Genomic DNA, 21,549 nt, shown 5'->3' with positions numbered 1-21,549 from the left:
GAGCGGGGAGCTTTTGTGATTTCTACTCTTGTGTGTTACCGGGCTGGGCGGTTCTGAGCTTTGTTTCCGAACCGAGTGCCGGCCCGGGGGGTCTTCTCCACCGCCTTAGGTGTTACGAACTGGCATTCCCGTTCCCCCCCCCGGCTGGAAGGTGTCTTGTTTTCAAGTCCACGCGTCTTAAGGGAGTCGGGGAACTCGTCGCTCCGCAGGGAGACGGATTTTGTTTTGGGTTTGGGATGTGAGATGAACATATTTGAAAAAAATAAGTGATTAGTAGAGGACGGTTATGCGGACGTGTGGCTGTGCGTCTACGATAAGGGCATTTAATTGGATGTCGTACTTGAGTTTTTTTCTTAAGTGATCAGTAAGCGACTAGAAGCTTTTGTTTTTCTGTCGGTTGAAAAAATCAGTTGAAACGCCGTTATTCACCTAGGTGGGGTAATTTATATGCAGATATCAATACTTGAAAATATTTTTAATATACAGAACTCAGTGTCCTGGTATTAACAGGGGTGAAGCGTTCTCAGTGCTTAATATGATAAATTTAAGACATGAATGGTAAACTTAATTATTTTCAATAACGGGATAGAGAAAGCATAAAAGCTGTTTTAGGTAGCTTTTTTCAGTTATCTGTAGATCTGAGAATACTCCTGCAGTATCCCAAAGAATGAGAATTTAAAAATTCCTATTCATGGAACCAGATCTTTGAGTCTGTTATTTGTTTTCTCTGCAGTGCTGCAATTGATTTACATGTGCTAGCTGAATCTTTTAAAATAAACTAGTGTAATCTTTATATTCCTGAATTTTCTAGCCTTTTACCCTGCAGTTCCAGTCTGTCTGCATGCACTGAGAATAATCGTCCTTTAATATGTGGATTCTTTAAGAACTCCATGCAGTGCCTTAATTTTTTCAATACACACGGACTCTAATGTCAGTTATTGTTTGGCTTTGAATACCCATCACTAGCTTGGCATTACTTTATATTACTTGTCTCATTATTATCCTGTTGTGCTGTGTCTGAGCTCAACTCAGGTCTGCAGAGAATGCATTGTCACATCTGCACTTTACTTTCCTCTCTGTTAGAAACTTTCCCCTGATCTACTTCCCCTTTGCTAGTTCCTTAACAGTGTCATTAGAATTCAAAACAGCTCACTACACTAATCAATTCCTCTTTGCCTACCTTTAGATCTTTGAGTTTCTGAAATATTCTAGATCACTCCAGGACCAGCGTGAGTTTCTTGCACATGAACCCTAATAGATTAATATATTTATCAGATACAGGGTTAGACATGCCATTGTTGTTTTTCATATAAAGCAACCTATAGCTTTTACTTGAAACTGTTATCCAGTAAAAAAGTACAGACTAATTGATAAGTCTTGGGTTTTAATACTTGACATTACTTTCAGTTTAAGTACTAACATGATCTATTAAAAATCTTTCTGCTTTGTCTAGGGGAATACCAGATATATATTCATTCATTTATTGTGAACTTTGAGATTTTTGAGAACAGGGGCCCTATTTTATCATTTTATCTGTAGGGCTTTATTCAGTGCCTGGTATGTATATCTTTCTGGGACTAACCTCATTCAGTTATTCTATAAATAAGTATTTGTGCTTACAATGGAGACATAGAGCTAGATGTTGAAGGAAAGGCAGGAATGCACTATTATAAATATTTGCTTTGTGTTTGATAGCAAACTGTCCTTTGAAGAGAATTCAAGATAGTGCTGTGTTCTACTTTGAGTCTCTTTTCCCCTTGTATCTAGGAATTTGACTAGGGCTATTTTCTTCAAGGGTGTAATCCTTAGAAGTTGTTTGGATGTTGGAAATTTGTTTTTAATTGCTCAGAATCCTCTGTATTTTCTTGTTGGTTAGTCTTTTCTAAATATTTCTCTTAAAAATTCTATCTTATTGTGTTAATTTCACAGCTTAAAAACCTAGATATAGTTTTCCCAAAGAACTGTGTTATGCTGCCCCCACCAGGCTGTTCTGATAACTTTTATTAGAGGAATTCTGTAAAACAGAAATGCTGTTGCTTCTAGTTTTCCTGAATGTGGGGGATTAAAACAATGAAATTGTAACTTGCAAGTTGTAATTTTGAATTTAGACATTGCTAAATATTATGAGTACAGGTCCTTTAGAAGATAAAAGGCAGAATAAACCCTGGTTCTTAAACACCAGGAATTTACAGTCTGGTTTGAGAAATAGGGGAAGCCCAGGGTACATGTACTTGTCAAGAATTAAGTAACAAAGTAAGAAATGTCACAGCAGATTAAGTGATTAACTGCCAACGTACTTAATATTCTGTAATTTCTCTCAACAATCCCAGATGCCTACCTATAAGTACTCTGAGGGTCTTGTTTGGTTCTCTTGTACCCTCACAAGCTGTTGAGGTTTCTTGTATGTATCTTGGTAAAAGTGCTTAGGTTTCCAGGAGGTACACAGTCAGGGATTCTAGTCAGTTGTATTTGTCTTTATTACTGGACAATGTCTGGTTGGCATCATGGAATCTTCAAGGCGGAAGGAAGCATAGAAATCCTGTGGCCCAGCCTCTAACAGCAAAGGCAAGCTCAGCCTGGACAATGTCATCAAGATGAATTTGGGTGATGGCTCTTGGCGGTGGAATAAAAAAGAAAAGTGCTTGTGTCTTGATTGGTTTTGTAATGGGAGAAATTCTTGGAAGAGTTGACATTTTTTCCTCTTTCTGTTGTAACTTACACTATCATGTCATAATCTCTTAGACATAGAGATGGGTTGGTAAGGAGGGATATCACTGTGAAGACTGAGAGGAAAAAAGGCATGAAAAACAAACCAGAAACCCAGACGGTATGTACCAAATGCCCCTGTAAAATAATGCTTAGTATTTGGCAGTGACTAGTTAGGGCTTGTATTCTAGTGTTTCCACTGATGTCACAGTATCAGGTGATCTTGTGTCTGCTTGAGTTCCTTTGGTGCTGCTAGTTCTGGATCTCAGGGGGTTATGCCATTGCTGAATAGTTCTAGTTCTCAGTCCTCACACTGAATCAGATTTATGATGTAACTTACCACATATATTTACTTTGCCAGGAGTAGTGCTGGAGGTTACTCCTTTGTCTTCTGGCTAAATTACTCCAGTTGCTTAAAATCTTACGGCATGACATCCAGGTCTTCTTTCCCTGTTGGTTGCCTTAGTCTTTCTTAACTGATTGGTTAAGTGTGTACCTTGGAAACAAATGTAGTCAGGGTGTTTGTCTGCCGGGACTGGGGAGAGATGTGGAAATGAACATGAGTACCAGCAAAGACGTTATACAATTGCTACTTACTGAACACGTGCTCATTTTTTAAATTTATTTTTAAGTTTTAAATCTCAGGGGAAACTAAGATTTGTGTAGGTGGTGCTCAGACAGCTTCAAAGCTTGCAGAAAGTTGCCCTATAGTTGTGCAAAAGTTCAGACCTTGTTAGATTGTTAAGCCTGAAAACAGTTGAAATTAGGTTAATTACAATTAGAATTTGACTTCCTGCTACTGTAGTCTTACATTTCCTTATGGACTGAAACCCTTGGGTACTTTAGCATCTTGCTAATTACAGCTCTTCCTATCAAGATGTTACATTTTTTTCTTTCTGCCTTTACATAGAAGGTATATATTTGCCAGTAATCTGAATAGAAGCTTTCACCTTTCAATTTGAAGCAGCCTTCTTCAAGGCTTCTTTAAGTAAATGTGACTGAATCTCTTTTCTATACATCATTCAATCCAGTGGACCAGTGGGGTACTTCCTGCTATTCTACCTTCCATCTGTAGATAACTGTGACACTTAAACCTAGGAATTAGGCACTTTCCTTTACTCTGTACCAGCTGTGTTGTCTGACTCTTCTCCGACTCTTGTGATCCCATGGACTGTAGCCTATGAGGCTCCTCTGTCATTTGATTTTCCCGGCAAAAATATTGGAATGGGTTGCCATTTTCTACTCCAGGCAGGGTATCTTCCTGATCCAAGGTGTCTCCTTCACTGGCAGGTGGATTCTTTATCACTCACTACTGAGCCACATGGAAAGCGCATATCAGCTGTACATAAATGCATATTTGGGCAGTTATGACTTGCCAAAATTAAATCTTCATAATTCTGTTCAAGAGAAAGAGACCAAGTCAGCGAGATAATGAGAGGGAGGATTGGGGGGGTGGGTTCTACTTATCAGAGTTACCTACAAAAATAAGACCCTATCACTTCCCTGATTGCTTTGTTACTTCAGATTTCTGCTTGGCCCTGGCCCCATTTTCAATTTAGTCTGTCAAAGGGAAGGTGTCCAAAATTGCATTTCTAGCTGAAGCTCCAGTACTTTGGACACCTAATGCGAAGGGCTGAGTCATTGGAAAAGACCCTGATGCCGGGAAAGATGGAAGGCAAAAGAAGGGGATGAGATGTTTAGATGGCATCACCGACTCAATGGATGTGAATTTGAGCAAACTGCGGGAGATAGTGGAAGACAGGGGAGCCTGGTGTGCTGCAGTCCATGGGGTCGCAAAGAGTTGGACACGACTTAGTGACAGAACAACAACAAAGCAAATTCCCAAGTCTTCTTAGAAACTGAGTCAAACTCAGTTTTTGGAAATTTCTAGTTAGCTACACATGTTCCCCTGTAAGACAGAGGAACAAGAGTGCTAAATGAAGGAGAGAACAAATGTTACTTATGTTCTCACGTGTGGCTTTTAAAGAATTAAAATGGTTTCTCAGAGAACTGAAATATACAGTAGTCTGATCTGTTCCAGTTTACATTGTTTCTTTTTCCTTTTTACAGATAAAGCTGCAGATAAAAATTACGGCTAAAGTTAGTGGAAAACAAGCTATCTGTAGAACTGTAAATTGAGAGCAGTCGTCAGACAACCTGTAGAGACAGGATTAAGGATGACTTCAAAGTTTAAATTGGTGCCTCTGTCTACAGGCAGCCTTCCTGTGGTACCATTATAGATAATTTTCTGATCATATGGTCTAGTTCAACTTTCTTTGTGTTTGCTTCTCATGTTTGTGTACAAAGAATATAAAAGAATATATTGCTAGTATAGAGTTAGTACTCGTGTGTTAGTGGTAGAATATATTGGCCATGGGGACTTATCAGTGGATAAGACTCCATGCTTCCAATGCAGGGGGCCTGGGTTCAATCCCTGGTTGGTGAACTAAGATCTCATGCCAGATCTAAGTCCGCACACTGCACCAAAGACCCAGTGCAACCAAAATACATAATAATAATAATAATAAAACAAAAGAGAGAGGAAAAAAAAAAAACAAAAGAGAATGTATCAGTCATGAATTGAGTACTGGCTTGTAATCCAACTTGTGGTTCTTTGTCTCACAGGTATTTCATGCATGGGGTTTGTAAGGAAGGAGATAACTGTCGCTACTCACACGACCTCTCTGACAGTCCATATGGTGTAGTGTGCAAGTATTTTCAGCGAGGGTACTGTATTTATGGAGACCGCTGCAGGTAAGAGTTTGTTTCCAATTTAGTTTTGTTTGGGGTGGATGGAGAGGTTGGGAGAAAAAACTGAGAGTAAAACATGAAATTCCAACAGCTTTGTAAATAATCGATTTAAAGTAGTACTGCTGTGTGGCTTGTAGGATCTTATAGTTCTCTGACCAGGGATTGAATGTGGGCCATGGCGGTGAAAGCGCTAAGTCCTAACCACAGGACTGTCAGGGAATTCCCTGAATAGTACTTCAAAAAGTTCTCCTCCTGGTGGCTCAGAGGTTAAAGTGTCTGCCTGCAATGCGGGAGACCTGGGTTTGATCCCTGGGTCAGGAAGATCCCCTGGAGAAGGAAATGGCAACCCACTCTAGTATTCTTGCCTGGAGAATCCCATGGACGGAGGAGCCTGGTGGGCTGCAGTCCACAGGGTCACAAAGAGTCGGACATGACTGAGCGACTTCACTTCACTTAGGAATGTTAGCACATTCTGATAGATAGATCTCTCTCTCATCTCTCCAATAGATAGATCTCTCACTTGGAAAGAATGTATTATTACATTTACACAATGTGTTTGTAATATTTAGTTTAAGTAGTGCCTGAGGAGCATGTTGGGCAAACCTAGGAATAAAGTGTGGTGAAGGCATGCTTGTTAATGGTATTTCCTCTTCAAGACCAAGAATAAGGTACATGTTTGACCAGTTGGGACTGGTTTCAGTTCTCTTTTAGATAGAATTATGGAGAGAAAATGGGATCATAGGCATTTGGGACAGTGTATTAGGTTACTACTTAAGAGGGCTTGTCATTCCAACTAAACTTCCCTAAACCACCTGAGCTTGCAAGACTAAATTATAAGCTGACATTATGGAAAATGCTTTAGCAGTGTCTGGCTTCCTAGAATGGTGGAGAACCAAGAGAGGTCAGCTGCTAAGTACTCTATCCTTCATTGAATTGGCACCATAGTCTTATCAAATTGTAATTCAGCAGCAGTGGGTTCTGCTAGCCATTGGGTAGAGCTAGTTTACAAAATACCTAGTAGTATTAGTTTTCTATTGATGTTAAAGAAATTACCCTGAAATTTAGCAGCTTGGAAACAGTAAATATTTATTATCTCATGGTTGCTGGGGTCTGGAATCTGGGAGTGGCTTAGCTTGGTGAGTGGTCCTAGCTCAGGCTCTCAAGAAATTGCAGCCAAGATTTCAGCCGGGCTGCCAGCATCTGCCATCCTCTGCAAGTCTTGAGTGGGGGCTGGACCACTTTGAAGATGGCTCACTCATATATCTTAGTTCCTGTCCTGGTAGACATTTCCCTTGGGTTGCTTTAGTGTTCTCACATTAACTTGTGTCCAGAGTAAGTGATTCAAGAGAGACATCAGGGCTGAAGCAACAATGCCTTTTTATGGCCTAGTCTCAGAAGTCGCAGGCTGTCACTTCCACTATATTCTGTTTATTACAAGCAAGTCACTGGACAAGGGGAAGGAAATTGGGCCATACCTGTTGAAGGGAGGACCATCACTAGAAAAGATATTTTGACAATGTCATATCCAGTTTTAGCAGAAAAGAATTGTGTCAGCTATTGGGGTTCAAATGCTTAGAGTTCAAAAGACTAAGAAATTATTGATGAGCAGGATATATTGATCTTAGGTTACCTCACATCTTTTTTACTAGGAAATCTAGTTAAGAGGAGAGAAAAAGGAAAAGTTTCTTTCCATGTGGTCTGTCATTTTGCCCTCTGCTAAATTTTTGCAGTTTTGCTGGAAAGGAAAAAAATGACACTCCCCCAAAAGAAAAAAAACTAAAACTAAAGAACCCAGATATGTCTTTTGTAGTCACAATATTAAAGAGGGCAAAAGTTACAAATCTGTCCTACCGGAAATGAGCGATTGCTCCTTTGTAGTAGGATGGTCCAACTTAATTGCAGGGCAGTTGTGTTCCTTGACTAGGCAGTCAGTTCAGAGACCTTATCAACTATAGAGAGAGAGGAGTTGAACATGGATGAGAGTGGAGATGGACTCTGAGGTGCTGAGCAGAGAGATAGAATATAGACTGTGGATGAGTATGGCTGGTAACAGATGAACCTCTTATTTCAGAAGAGGTACCCCTCTGATTGGACCGTACAGCTGAAATGTTTGGGAAATAAGGTTAAACTGAAGAAATCCGAGCTAAATCTCTTGTGTTAAATCAGCTTATTTTTCAGGGACCTCTGCCAGCCCCAACAGCATTCTGTGTTCTCCTTGGGACAACAGTATAGAAACTCATCTTCCGCATAACTCTGTATTTAGAGTGGGCTTCCTCGTGGGAGACAATTTTAGTTTTCTTTTTAGTAAGGGTATGCAGCTCCCTTTTAGGGAGAATGATCCTGATTTGAGCTGGCTTTAGAGCTCTTAGGATAAAGTGAAAGGAATTAGAGAAACCTATATCCTAATAGTGTGCCTGAGAGGAAAGTTTGGTGACAACTGTTTGGCTGATACAGGTGATTATTAAGAGCTTGATTATAGAATAGCTAAGGAAGGAGTCTTATGGGCTTGTTCCAGGACTGTTTCCTTGTTAAAAATTGACTTGGGGGATTAAGCCTACTTTTCACTCTTACTATGTAGGGTTTTGGTTTTTTTTTTGAGAAACATAACATTTTAATAGATGAAATAAATACTCCAGTACATGCAAGGTAGAAACTTGACATTGGAGGTGGAGGAAATATCTCTTATGTAGGGACCTTGTTATACAACCTGACCGATGTCCAGGGATTTCAAATAATTTAACTCCTCATAAAGGCAGTAGTTTATAAATGAAAGATAATACCCTAGTTCCAGCAATTCAGAAGTGTTGCTGTATTCATTTTGTGTGACGGGGCCCTGTTATTTAGTGAGGCCCCAGTTCTTTGTTGCTCAGGACTGTTGTCCAAAATCTAGCATCCTTCTTGTTCAGTCTCCGTCATGTCCGACTCTGACCCCATGAACTGCAGCACACCAGGCCTCCCTGTCCTTTGCCATCTTCTGGAGCTTGCTCAATTTCATGTCCATAGAGTTAGTGATGCTATCTAACCATCTCATCCTCTGCCACCTCCTTCTCCTTTTGCCTTCCATCTTTCCCAGCATCAGGGTCTTTTCCAATGAGTTGGCTGTTCACATCAGGTGGCCAAAATATTGGATTTCAGCATCAGTCCTTCCAATCATGGTTGATTTCCTTTAGCGTCCTTAGTAAGTGCCACAGAACTCCACGTCATTGTTTCTAAACACCCACTTGGGAAAGGGACAGGATTGCCTTTGACAACTATGGTTATGGTAGATCTTGTTTCATTTAGAGAGTTTTTTGTTTGTTTTGATTGGACAGCGTGCGAGATCTTAGTTCCCCTACCAAGGATTGAACCCTTGCTCCCTGCAGTGGAAGCGTGGAGTCCTAACCATTGGACTGCCAGGGAATTCCCCTTTGGAGGAGTTTTCACTGTAGACCCACTGAATTCTATACATTAAAAGCTTAAAAGGCAGATATCAAACCTCACAAGGGTGGGGTGGTGTGCATTGCAAGCCAACAAGATGAAGAAGTGTTATTCTTTTGTGTAGAAGAAAAATTAAACTTCCTTCGCTGGAAACTGTATCAGAGTACTCTTTGCAAGATATGAAAGGAAAACACAATATTGGTTTCAGCGTTGTCTCAGCATTAATCCCCCATTCAACACTTCGGCTAAAAAGGATCAGCGATTCTGTGATAATTCATTAAAGAATTAATTTAATAACGTTAACAAAGCCACTATCATGACTGTGAATCCAGTAGATATGATTAGCTAGGGCTGGCAGACTTTCAGTATGGGGCCGGAGAATTAATATTTTTAGCTAGGGAGGCCATATGGTCTCTTGTAGCACAAAAACAACCCTAGATAATACATAAGCTAATAGTGTGGCTAGGTTCCAATGAAACTTTTATTTTGGGACACTGAAATTTAATTTCATGTCATGAAACGATCTTTTTTCCAACATTTAAAAATACCAAAACCATTCCTAGCTCCAGTTGGGTTTGACCTGAGGCCTGTAGTTGGCCAGTTCTTCATTCTTTGAAGAGCTCTCTGCTTCCCTGAACCATTAGCTTTTAGCAAATTCCTTTCAGAATAGGAGTCTTGCTTTTTCTTTCTTAATTTATTAGTTCTTTCTTGTGCTCTATCTTTCATGGTGCTTACTTACAAATTTTTACTTCAGAAGTATATTTAATACAGATCTATTCTGGGCTGTTTACAAATGTGAACCTTCTTGCTAATATTCTATGCTATCAAAAATATTATACCTTGTTGATTCCTTGATAAACTTACCCTAAAACCAAAATGCACTCCTTTCAAAAAACTTTGGAGTGGGACTTGCTAGTGGTCCAGTGTCAAAGACCTCGCACTCCAATGCAGGGGCACCTGGGTCTATCCCACATGCTGCAGTGAAGACCCAGCTCAGCCAAATAAATATTTAAAAAAAAACAACTTTGTCGTATTTGCAATTTGATACATGATGATGAGCATTCTAATTGTTTTTTATGTAGATGTTTGAGTAATTTACTCTGAAATTCTTCAAACGAGTATGGCAAAGGAGAAAGAGCAGAAACTAAAATATGGGCATTGAAACTAGTTCTTAGACCCTTTCGCATCTTGACATTTTAGTTTTACTTAATCCTTTAAAACTTGCTCAAAGCCCTGAAGGCTATCTTCATTGGTGAAGCTGGCATCTTAATTCCAAAACCTGGGTTCTTTTCTAAGTTAAAGGCTGTGAAAGTAATTAAAATGTGAGGACTGGGGACTAGATTTCTAAGGTTCCCTAAAGCTCTAAAACCTCAGAGCAATGCTGTTCAGTAGAACTTTGTATAATGGCATGAATGCTTTCTATCTGCTGCCCAGAAAAGAAACTGCTAGCTACGTGTGACCACTGAACACTTGAGAATGTAGCTAGTCCAAGGACCAAGGAACTGAGTTTTGAATGTAGGTGTAAATAATTAGATACAGCTACTGGCTGCTCTGTTTTATAGGGCAGGTTTGGAGTCACATTAGAGCTAGAACACTACTTAACACGTCCGTCATCTCTAATATATTTTTGATGATGAAGTGAGACTGTCCAAGCAAAAAAGCATTCATGATCTTTAGCTTCATAATTCCAGCCTTGAATAAATGCACTGGGCTTTTGTGGCTGATACCAGGATACTCAAAGTAGGTTACCTAATGCTTAAGAGTTGAAATAGGAGGGTTTGAGATAACATAATGATAAAAACCAGCTCAGCAAATGTTTGCCATGTTAAAGAGCAGTCTTTAGTTAGAATGCTTTATCTTTTAGATGTAAACACAGACACTTGTAACACAGATGACCCATGGTTAGTGTTGCCAGTGAGTTAATTAATTTCAAGAACTGCTAGATACATACTATACATTATAACAGTTTATGGATTGTGTTAGCCAAAAAGTTGGTTCATTTTTTCTGTAAGATGCTATGGAAAAACTGAGATGAACTTGGCCAACCCAATAGTACGTTCATCATTAATTTCTTGTGTCTGAGTGAATTTCACAGCCTAAAATATCTAAGAATTGTGAGGATTCTTTCAGGCAGCAAGGTTGGAGATGAGGTTCAATAATTTTATAGATGACAAGGAATCAGGAAATGCACAGGGTAAGAGTTCAGAAAAGTAGGTGAGTGGATGGATGTAGGAGAAAAGGAAATACACATTGCATATTTTATAAACACTGTTTCTCCCTTTTAGTATTGGGAGCATTTTAATTTATGTATTGGTAAAATGGCCCACATTTTTACTTGTTGGATTTGAGTGTCAGTCTTGCTTTGCTTAATCAGTCAGTTTTGGCTGCATAGTCTTTTTTTAGCAGAGTTGCCATGGTAACGATAAATTATCAACTCCTGAAACTCCTAATAAGAGTGGAATTTGAGGGGTAATAGATGGTCTACAGCAGGGGTGGCTGAACTATGGTTTGTAGGGTACATGTGACTGGGTGCTGTTTTTGTAAAGTTTTATTGGAACACAGTCACGAACAGCTGTTTAGATAATGCCATGGCTGCTTTGGAACTACGGTTACGGACTTAAATAGTTGTGACATTGGCGGTTTGACCTGCAGAACCCTGAATCTGTATGGCCTTGCTGCTCAAACTGGTCCCTGGACCAGTGGCATTAGTATCCTGTGGGGACTTGTCAGAGACATGCAAAATTAGGGGCTCTACTCCAGACTCAGAAATTAGCTATCTGCCTTTTAACAATTTCCCACATGATTCACAAGAACCCAAGGACAAGACTGGGAATGTATATTCCATCTAGAGGCTTCTGGTTATACAGTGATGGCTGACTTTGTAAATTTTTTCTTTTTAAGATATGAACATAGCAAGCCACTGAAACAGGAAGAAGCAACTGCTACAGATCTAACTGCAAAGTCATCCCTTGCTGCTTCCTCAAGTCTCTCATCAGTTGGACCGACTGTTGATATGAATATGGGCGAAGCTGAGTCAAGAAATTCAAACTTTGCAACTGTAGGAGCCGGTTCAGAAGACTGGGTGAATGCCATCGAGTTTGTTCCGGGGCAGCCCTACTGTGGCCGGAGTAAGTATCTTTGAAGAAGAAAAAAGGCTGGAGAGTGTTTTATCAATTAGCTGAGTTTGACAACTTTCCTGCTTCCAATTTTCATATTTAGCCTAGTCTTAATATTCTTAAATTAGGTCACCTTAAAAGAAAAAAAAAAACAGATGGAGCAAAAGAAACTTCTTGACTTTCAATAGTAATGAATGTAGAATGTTTTGAAAATGGATCTTTATCTCCTTTAATCAGTACAGTTGAAATACATTCAAAAGCTTTTTTTAAAAAGTTTTTTTTTAAACAAGGCTAATCTTGGAAATATTAGTAGCAAAAGACATTCATGTCTTTCAAGAGTGGGGGATTAGTTTCAATAGACTATTTTGGAGTTTCTCTTAAGTTCTTTTTATCTTCTTTAGCGAGACTAGTTCATGTATCTGCCTTAACCGTTTTGGACCTTTACCACCCTCTTAAACATTTTTCAGCTGCCCCTTCCTCTGCTGAAGCCCCCCTGCAGGGCTCAGTGACCAAGGAAGATGCGGAGAAGGAGCAAAGTGCAGTGGAGACCAAGAAGCAGCTCTGCCCCTATGCTGCAGTGGGGGAGTGCCGCTACGGGGAGAACTGCGCGTACCTGCACGGAGACGCGTGTGACATGTGCGGGCTGCAGGTCCTCCATCCTGTGGATGCCGCCCAGAGGTCACAGCATATAAAAGTAAGTCGGAAGGAAGCATGCACTCTAACAGGCGTCTGTTAGAGTGTCTTTGCCCTTTCACAGCATTGACAGCTCATGTCAAAGAGACAGTGGGTGAATCAAATGGTTTTCTTTAAGTAGGAGTGTTTCCCTTCCTGGCATTCTTGACTGTTTTATCAGGAATTAGGCTTTTAGAACCTCAGATTATGGGCTTTTTTTTTTTTTTTTTTCCTCCCCCCTTTTCTTTTCTTCTTTTTTTAAAACAATAGCTTTTCTGAAATTCAAGTTCCACACAGCCTACTCTTCTAAAATGCATATTTCATTGGTTTTTAATACAGTTGCATAGTAGTTCAACCATGATCACTATTCTCTAATTTAGGACATAACTCCTTTAGTCTGCATTCTGCCCTTCCTCCAGCTCCTGGCAACAACTCATTTACTTTCTGTCTCCATGGATTTTTTTGTTTGTTTTGGGAATTTCCTATGAATGGAATCATATGTGGCCTTTTGTGACTGGCTAAAACAGTAGCATAATGTTTTCAGGATTTGTTCATGTTTTAGTGTGTATCAGTACTTAATCCTTTTCTTGGCTACATAATAATCCTCTGGATGGCTGTGTGACATTTTGTTTTTCCTTTTGGATTGTTTCACCTTTTGCCCATTAAGAATAATCCCCTGAACAGTCATGTATAAAGTTTTGTGGACATACATTTTAATTACCTTAAGGTTGCTAGGTCATATGGTAACTCTGTGCTTAATATTTTGAGCAACTTTTTCCCAGTGACTGTACCATTTTACATTCTCATTAGCAGTGTATGACTGTTTCAGACTATGGTTTTAAGCCCATTTGTATCTGTGAGTATACTGTATTGCAAACCTGATTAGAGGAAATTTTGCTTCTAATCATAATCATGTCTGTTTAATAAAAATAAATTTGGTTGTGAGGGTGGGGGTGAAGCATGGTATAATAACTAGCATGTTTTTTATAGAATAAAATATGTGTAGTTTAATGTTATGTCAATTATACCTCATTTAAAATAAAAAGTATGTGATGTCCACACAGAAACGTGTACTTGAGTGTTCATAGCATTATTCATAATGGCTCCAAAGTGGAAACAACCAAAGTATCCGTCATCTGATAAATGGAAAAACTAACTGGTCTCTCCATACGATGGAATGTTAACCAGCAATAAAAAGAAATGAAAGTCATATATTCTACAACATAGATAACCTTGAAAATGTAGTCAAGTGAGCAAAACCAGTCACAAATGACCAGATATTTTTTTATGAAATGCCCTGAATAAACATATCCACAGATTTGTTGTTGCCTAGAACTGAGGGTGTTAAGGGGAAGTGACTACTGTGGATTTGGAGTTTCTCTGGGGTAATGAAAATGTCCGGAGACAGACTGAGGTGATGTTTGTATAACTCTGCATGTACTGAAAACCATTTCATTGTACACTTTGAGTGAATGCATTATATGGTATGAAATTATATATCTCAATACTGTTTTATTTTGGATGTGAGGCTTACATGCCTGGCACATAATTGTTACCTAATAAATGTTCGTTTCCTTCATTCTTATTTTCTGACAGGTGGCAAATTAGAGTCTTAATCCTAATTACATTTTCCATCTAGAAATGAGTACATCAACAAACAATATGAAAAACAGCCTGTAATGTGGGTGACTGCAGGGTTGAGTTGCAGGATAGAGAAAACTAGGTAATTCTTTAGTTCCTGAAGTTGAGTCCTTAGAGTTTGACCTGACAGTATCGTGAGGTCCCTTGATATCCGCACACCTGTACCGCCTGGTTAAACAAAGCTGTTTCTGATGTCATTGGGAACAGTTCTCTTTTCAGTTGGCTCTCTGAACAGGAGTTCTTAGCGGTCTCTCATGATTCCACGCCCTGACTGCTCCTTTCTGTCCACTCTCTAGTCCTGCATCGAGGCCCATGAGAAGGACATGGAGCTCTCGTTCGCGGTGCAGCGCAGCAAGGACATGGTGTGTGGCATCTGCATGGAGGTGGTCTACGAGAAAGCCAACCCCAGCGAGCGCCGCTTCGGGATCCTCTCCAACTGCAACCACACCTACTGTCTCAAGTGTATTCGCAAGTGGAGGAGTGCTAAGCAATTTGAGAGCAAGATCATAAAGTGAGACTCCTCCCCAATCTTCGTTTGTGCTTTCTATTTTGGGGAAGAATTTAGTATCTTGTGCCAACTTTCAGCCAGATGGACCGCATTTAAATGCATGCATTTTATCTCGAAACTGGGGTATTCTTCTAATTGGGAGTTCTTCTTTGTATTTCAGCTAGCTTCTAGATTAGTTGGTATTATCTACTTTTATTTGAACAAGGAAAACCCTATGTATCAGTTAGTAGAATCTTCGTGCTTTTTTCTGAGGAGATTGTGTTTAATGGATTAGCCAGTTTAGGCTCAGAGAAGAAGCATATCTAGCTCTGAATGTATGTTTCCTGGCATTTTACATTTTCCACTTTCCTATTCCATCCATTAAGCTAGCCAATATTCCACCATCCTTTAAAAATTGTTCTCATAACTGAACAAAAACTACATAATCTAAACAGAGCAAAGTTACAAGAAATAAATTTATTTAAACGAAAGAAAAAGGAGTCTGTGTGAAATGTCTTCTTTTTGTTGTTGTTTTTTTTAACCTAAAGTTATTTTTTTAAACGAACTGGCTAGCCATTGAGTTGAACTTACAAAAAAAGGAAATGGTCAGTTGTGTGGGACCCTTGCAGGAAGTGCCCATTTGCCTTTCAGTTAAGTCTTTAAATCTGGAGGTGACACACCAGGGTGTGTCCTTGAAGGAGAGTGGGCCTGTAAAGGGGAATTTGCATTGCAGCCTGTTCATTGTTTCCCAGGTCCTGCCCAGAATGCCGGATCACATCTAACTTTGTCATTCCAAGTGAGTACTGGGTGGAGGAGAAAGAAGAGAAGCAGAAACTCATTCAGAAATACAAGGAGGCAATGAGGTATGAGCACTGCAGCCTTTTCTCAAGCTCAGATCCCAACGTGTCGCTTGGGCTCACTTTGAAAAGAAACAGTGCTGCATTATACACTCCTACCTCCTTCCTACCCTTTCTTTTACTTCCCAGTACGGTTTGTCACCCCTGATGACATTTACCCGGTGCGTATCTTGCTGTAACACAGTCGCTGGGGTGCACGCCCAGGGGCTGTGTTACAATGACGCCTGCACTGCTGCTGTGGCTAACGCCCCGGGAATGGGGTCTGCCTCATCCCGAGTCTGTGTCATGGTTGTCTTACTGTATTCTTGTGTGTGGGCCTTCTCGAAGGTTCTTTCTCTGCTGGATCTGCGATTCTAGGGCTGTTAAACGGCTCGACTTGAACAGTTTCTGGTTCTAGTCAGTGTTTTCATGCGATAGCACACACGTTTAAGAACACACCTCGGGGAGGGCTATTAACAGACGTACCGGTTCTGTTCTCTCCCCATTTTAAAGAAACCCCGGATGATAGTCGAATACAGACCTGAAATCCACCGTGAGTAAGGGTTACGCTATTTTCCTTTCCAGCAACAAGGCGTGCAGGTATTTTGATGAAGGCCGTGGGAGCTGCCCATTTGGAGGGAACTGTTTTTACAAGCATGCGTACCCTGATGGCCGTAGAGAGGAGCCACAGAGACAGAAAGTGGGAACATCAAGCAGATGCCGGGTAACTCTCACTGTTCTTTCAAAGGAGGGGAAATACCACACGCTGAGCCTGAGGCCCGCACAGATAGGGGCAGGGGACGGTGAAGGCCCAGGTCTAGGAGCGAGAGCCTAGAGGATTAAAGGAGGAGACCAACCTCAGCAAACCGGGAGGGCTATGAGAGGAAAAGCTAGAACGCTTAAGGCTCTAGACTAAACGGTGTGCCGAGTAACCAGCGGGGAGGCGTTGGTAAAAGTCGAAACCCTAAATCAGAAGTCTTGGTTCGTCATGCCCTCTGGTGTGCTGGACATTTTGCCTTAGAAACCACAGCCTAGAAGACGCTGCCCGGCAGTGCCACCCCTATCACGGCCTTGTTTTTTACAGGCCCAACGAAGGAACCACTTCTGGGAGCTCATCGAGGAACGAGAGAACGGCAACCCTTTTGACGATGAAGAGGAGGTTGTCACCTTTGAGCTGGGCGAGATGTTGCTTATGCTCTTGGCTGCAGGTGGGGACGACGAGCTGACAGACTCTGAAGACGAGTGGGACTTGTTTCACGACGAGCTGGAAGATTTTTATGACTTGGATCTATAGCAGCTCGGCGGGGCGCGTGAACTGGTCTGCCAAGCCTCAGGCAGCAGCGGGCCTCGGGGGTGGCGGTCGTGCCCAGGCCGCTCTCCTAGGCAGGCCTCTCAACTCCAGGTGCTGTCGTAATCATTTTTACCCAGGGCCTGTCTTCTCAACCCCTCACCTTTCCCCAAGGAGTATGTTGTTTTCTCTGTTTGAAAAAGTTACAAAAATAAATCTGAAAGTTAGTTTTTTTGTAACATGAATTTAACTGTCAGACAGTTAGTGTAGGTTTGTCGCGTCACGTTTTTCCACCAGATCCACACAGTTCGAGGGGAGCGTGCCTGGATTTCCAGGACTCATTTTGGAGGACCCCGGGTTCAGAAGTATCAGCACTGGCCCCTGCTTTGGGGGGTCCAGGCAGCGGGGTGATGGGTGAAGGATCTGAACTGTAGCAAGTAGCTGCCTCCTGCTCTAGACTTGGGAGGTGGGTACTTGGTTTCTGGTAAAATCTGCACATGTGTTTTTCCGTCTGGTCTCTGTCCTGTCACCCCTGCCCTGTGCACTCGTCCTGTGGTTTTGGTCTCTTTGTTTCATTGCACACAAGTAATACTACTACTGGGTAACCAGAACCAGGTGTGAATGTATTTGAGATTTTTACCGTCTTTAGCGTGATAGGAAAACTGTGAAAGAACACATGTAAGATGGGAGTGGAAGAAAATAATGCAGAGTTGGAAGCTGACTCCCCAAGGCTGAAGGACTTGGGATATGTGAGTGTGAGTGCGTGACAAGCTTCCCATCCCTGCACAGATGCAGTGTTTGTAGGCTTAGCGAAAAAACTCGGTTTAGTGTTTCAGCCTCGTGTGGCAAATAGATCTTAAAGGACAGAGCAGTTTATTGGTAGCTGTTAATAGAGCAGTGCTAGCTCTGTATAAATAGAGAAATGGGCTTAGCCACAGAAGTGCAAACTACCTGGTTATCCCATGTGTTAACACGACCTAGGGCTTGGGTCCACAGTTGTGTTTAATGTACGATCTCCTAGACTTCTCAGTCCAGGCACTTTTTGACAAACTTTTGTCCTCATTTGAGGCGTTTTTTTTGTCAGGTTTTGTGTTCCTTTTTTGTGGGTATTTGCCTCATTCCATCCCCAAGCTTTGCAGCTAGACAGTGAGATTCAAAACTACGTTCTAAGGCGTGTCCTGTAATGGAGTCATTGGTTGACAGTATAGTAAGTCAGGCTTTTCCACTAAAAGGGGAAAGAGAGGGTGGTAATCCAGAAGATAAGCTAATGTTAAATTGTTAGAAGAATTCCTCGATCGGAAATTTTAGCTTTGCGTTTTGTTGCTCTTTCCTGAAAATAACTTGGAGGTGCCCCGGATGTGTCCATCTACTGCTCTGATGCCTCGGATATCACTCGTTCTTTTCATTTAAAGAAAAAAAGATAAAAACAAAACAGTAATTGTTGCAGAGGTCTCTGTATTTTGCAGCTGCCCTTTTGTAAGACGCACTTTTCCCAAATAAAACAATTTTTAAAACCCATGATTTGGCTTCCTGTTTTGTGTAATGGGCCGTTCTGAAATGTGCAGATTGTCAAAGTGTGCTACTTGTTTCTTGCATCGCTTCTTGGATCAGTTCATCCACGAGTCAGATTTCTGTGAGAGAAGTTGGCATCTCTCCTAAAAAAACATCTAGCCTACTGAGAAATGTTGGAGAGATAGAGGGCAGCCTTACGGTGGACTTGGGATATGTGAGTGTGAGGGTTTTGTATTTTAGAATTTGCAAGGCTAACGCTTAGGCCTCCTTTGTTGGCCAGAGGCACTGCCAGTTTCTGCTGCCATCCTCTGGTAGCTGAACTTGCTTAGGATCCACACATAATGGTGTTTTTGTTCCTAATTCTATTATATACTTTTTTCTTTTTTTGCCGTATCTTGCCACTCTCGGGATCCTAGTTCCCTAACCAAGGATTGAACCTGGACCTTCAGCAGTGAAAGTGTGTAGTCCTAACCATGGGACTGCCAGGGAATTCCCTATATGAATTTTTTTATTAATAAAAACCCTTCCACCACTCCCATGGAAGACCTTAAGTAACCTTTTACAGTGCTTATTTTGTAAAATAGTTCAATATCTATAATTAAGAGTAAATAATTGTATTGCCTATATTAATAATCCATGCGATTTGAAAATGTTTCCCCGTCTAGGAATTGTGTGATGGCAACTTAACTATAGTCCTGATCATAGCTGGAGATCCACTGAGGAGTCTGTTTCTGTAAACTCCCTTCTGGTGGATCTTCAGCTGAAGCTGTTCCCTTCCCAGAGTACTCAGAGTTCATATTGATGAGGCCTTGCTGGGGACCACACATACTCCCAGAGGGATGCTAGAGGGGCTCGGAGGTGAGGTGGAAGTGGTGGGGTTTCTGGGAGGGGAGAGAGAGACTTAAACCTCTGGTTTCTGGTGCCAAAAAGTAGGAAGAGGCTTATCAGTAGCTGCCTTGTTGGCGTGTTGGTCCATTTGGGGAGAATGGCTTGGGCATGACCCAGGAGGTGGTGATAGCTGGAGTTCAGGTGGGTTGATGTCTGAAGCCGCTTTTCCTTGTGTCTTTGTGGAAAAGATGGTGGAAATTTGTGTATAAGCCAGCCCTTCATTCGTGTTGCTACCCTGTCCCTGCCTGCACCGAGAGAGAACTTCTGTGTGCTTGTTAAAAGGTTGGGGGAACATGGCTGGAGGTGTGGGGGAGGGAAGAGGGATGCCATCGACAAAGGTATTGTGGGCGGCCTCGGTTGTGCTCTTGGAATCGAGTCTGCTTTCTGGGTGCGTGCTACGGTTGCAAAGAGCATCTAACTTTCGTGGGCTGGGGAAGTGCAAGCGGAAGGGACACGATGTCACCTCCAGGTGAAACGTTTAAGACCCAGCCCATGGTTTTCCTCATTCTCCGATTTTCTAAGGTGATGGATAATATTCCAAGGAAGTGGTGGTTCAGTCAAACATAATAAATTTGATCTTTTAAAATTGATATAGATATTAGTAGGAAATAAATTGTTACAAACCTGTTTTTTTGCCTACTCTTTGATAAATATTACTAATGAAAACATGGTATCTTTTAGAATAATGAGATTTTGTACTGACTTTTGTTGTTCAGTCGCTAACTTGTATCTGACCCTTTGCAACCCCATGGACTGCAGCATACCAGGCTTCCCTATCTCTCCCTCACCAACTATAGTGAGTGTTTTCTTTTGGCCATGCCAGGCAGCACGCGCGGAATCTTAGTTCTCCAACCAGGGATAAGACGCGTCCCAGCTGCGGTGGGAATATGGAATGCAGAGTGGTAACCACTGGACCACCAGGGAAGTTCTGTACTTTGTCAGAAGCCCTTTAGTTAAATTGTTGCAAATTGGGTAGCTAGATGCTAAGTTTTTAAGTAATCCTCAAACACCTTTTCTGAGGGTTGTATAGGCTCCTGTAGGAAAGGGATTTAACCTCAAAATGGGAAAAGAATCTTTAAAATTTAGCAACCCAGTGGTTATTCTTGTATCAGATGACAGGCAGAGATCCATTGCTAAGATCTTACTTCACCAGAACTAACCAGGTCTTCATGACAGAAGGTTGTGCTCAGTCATGGCCGACTCTATGACCTCATGGACTGTAGCCTGCTGGGCTCCTCCGTCTATGGGATTCTCCAGGCAAGAACACTGGAGTGGGTTGCCATTGCCTCCTCCAGGGGTTCTTCCCGACCCAGGGGTGGAACCCACCTGTCTTGCATCTCCTGCATTGGTAGGAAGTTTCTTTCCTACTGTGCCACCTACAGCTCCCTTACCAGTGCGTAGAAGAGATACACCCTGCAGTACCTGAACAAACAAGTGTTTTTAGGCTCAAGTGATACGCTTTACTTTCTTTTTAATTGAAAACTTGTTCCCCTCAACAAATACTTAGAAACTGACTTACAGAAAGCTTGTACCCGCTCTGTCTTTGCCAGCAGTGATTGTAATCTAAAATGAAAGTGATGAATTTCTAAGAAAAAGATGTGTTTAAAGGAAGACTGAGGATATATTTGCCCTCTTATAAAGGGCTGGTTGTGTTTTTACTTCTATGCATGCAGGTTACTTAACCCACTTTCTTCCCCTACCCTTGCCTTCTGTGTTAAAGTTGTATTGATAACATTTTAATAAGATGAAGGTAACTTTGTTTTACAGGTATCTGAGTCCTTGCCAGCACTGAGCTAGCACTGAGGTGCTATGAGCACCGAAGTGGCAGGAGCAGTGCCATCCAAATAATCCTTGTGATCTCTATTTGCAAACTTTGGGACACCCCTGACAGCCCAGTGGTTAAGACCCTGCACTTCCAAAGCGAGTTTCGATCCCTGGTTGGGGGATTAAAATCCCACATGGCATGCGGTGCAGCCAATAAAATATAATAATAAATCATTTCCAGACTTCTTTGCAGTTAAGTCGGTGTCATGTGACTCACTTGGACCACGTGCTGCAAGCCTCCATCCCCCCTGCTGTGGAGATGGTGGAAGCCACGTGCTAAATTGACTGTTACAGGATGGTATGGTTTGGAGGAATTCTGGGGTCCCCAAGTGACTGAAGAAGACAGCCCCTCCATCCCAAATCAGGTTTTGCATGAATCAGATTCATTGAGATTCGCAAGCCTGTTCTGTG

At 41.5% G+C, this 21,549-nt stretch overlaps 1 protein-coding gene across 1 annotated transcript; it reads left to right on the top strand.

The window, feature by feature from the left end:
• The first annotated feature begins 5,255 nt into the window (after window positions 1–5,255).
• MKRN1 (makorin ring finger protein 1) lies at window positions 5,256–18,435 on the top strand. The gene is made up of 7 exons (XM_010854950.1): window positions 5,256–5,460; window positions 11,776–12,002; window positions 12,458–12,684; window positions 14,600–14,814; window positions 15,543–15,653; window positions 16,212–16,350; window positions 16,711–18,435. The coding sequence occupies exons 1-7, from the start codon at window positions 5,339–5,341 to the stop codon at window positions 16,918–16,920; spliced, it is 1,251 nt and encodes a 416-aa protein (XP_010853252.1). The 5' UTR covers window positions 5,256–5,338; the 3' UTR covers window positions 16,921–18,435.
• Window positions 18,436–21,549: the final 3,114 nt, after the last annotated feature.

This window comes from Bison bison, unplaced genomic scaffold (genome assembly GCF_000754665.1).
Source record: "Bison bison bison isolate TAMUID 2011002044 unplaced genomic scaffold, Bison_UMD1.0 scf7180017864352, whole genome shotgun sequence".
Taxonomy (NCBI): domain Eukaryota; kingdom Metazoa; phylum Chordata; class Mammalia; order Artiodactyla; family Bovidae; genus Bison; species Bison bison.
The sequence above is the reverse complement of the archived record's forward strand: the minus strand, read 5'-3'. Positions and strand labels throughout refer to the sequence as shown.

Bases quoted from the DNA above. Each gene is read 5' to 3' on its own strand.
- MKRN1 (XM_010854950.1), top strand. From the start codon at position 5,339: ATGCATGGGGTTTGTAAGGAAGGAGATAACTGTCGCTACTCACACGAC. The intron at 12,685-14,599 runs GTAAGTCGGAAG...TCCACTCTCTAG, and splicing joins AGAGGTCACAGCATATAAAA to TCCTGCATCGAGGCCCATGA. The intron at 15,654-16,211 runs GTATGAGCACTG...TTTCCTTTCCAG, and splicing joins AAATACAAGGAGGCAATGAG to CAACAAGGCGTGCAGGTATT.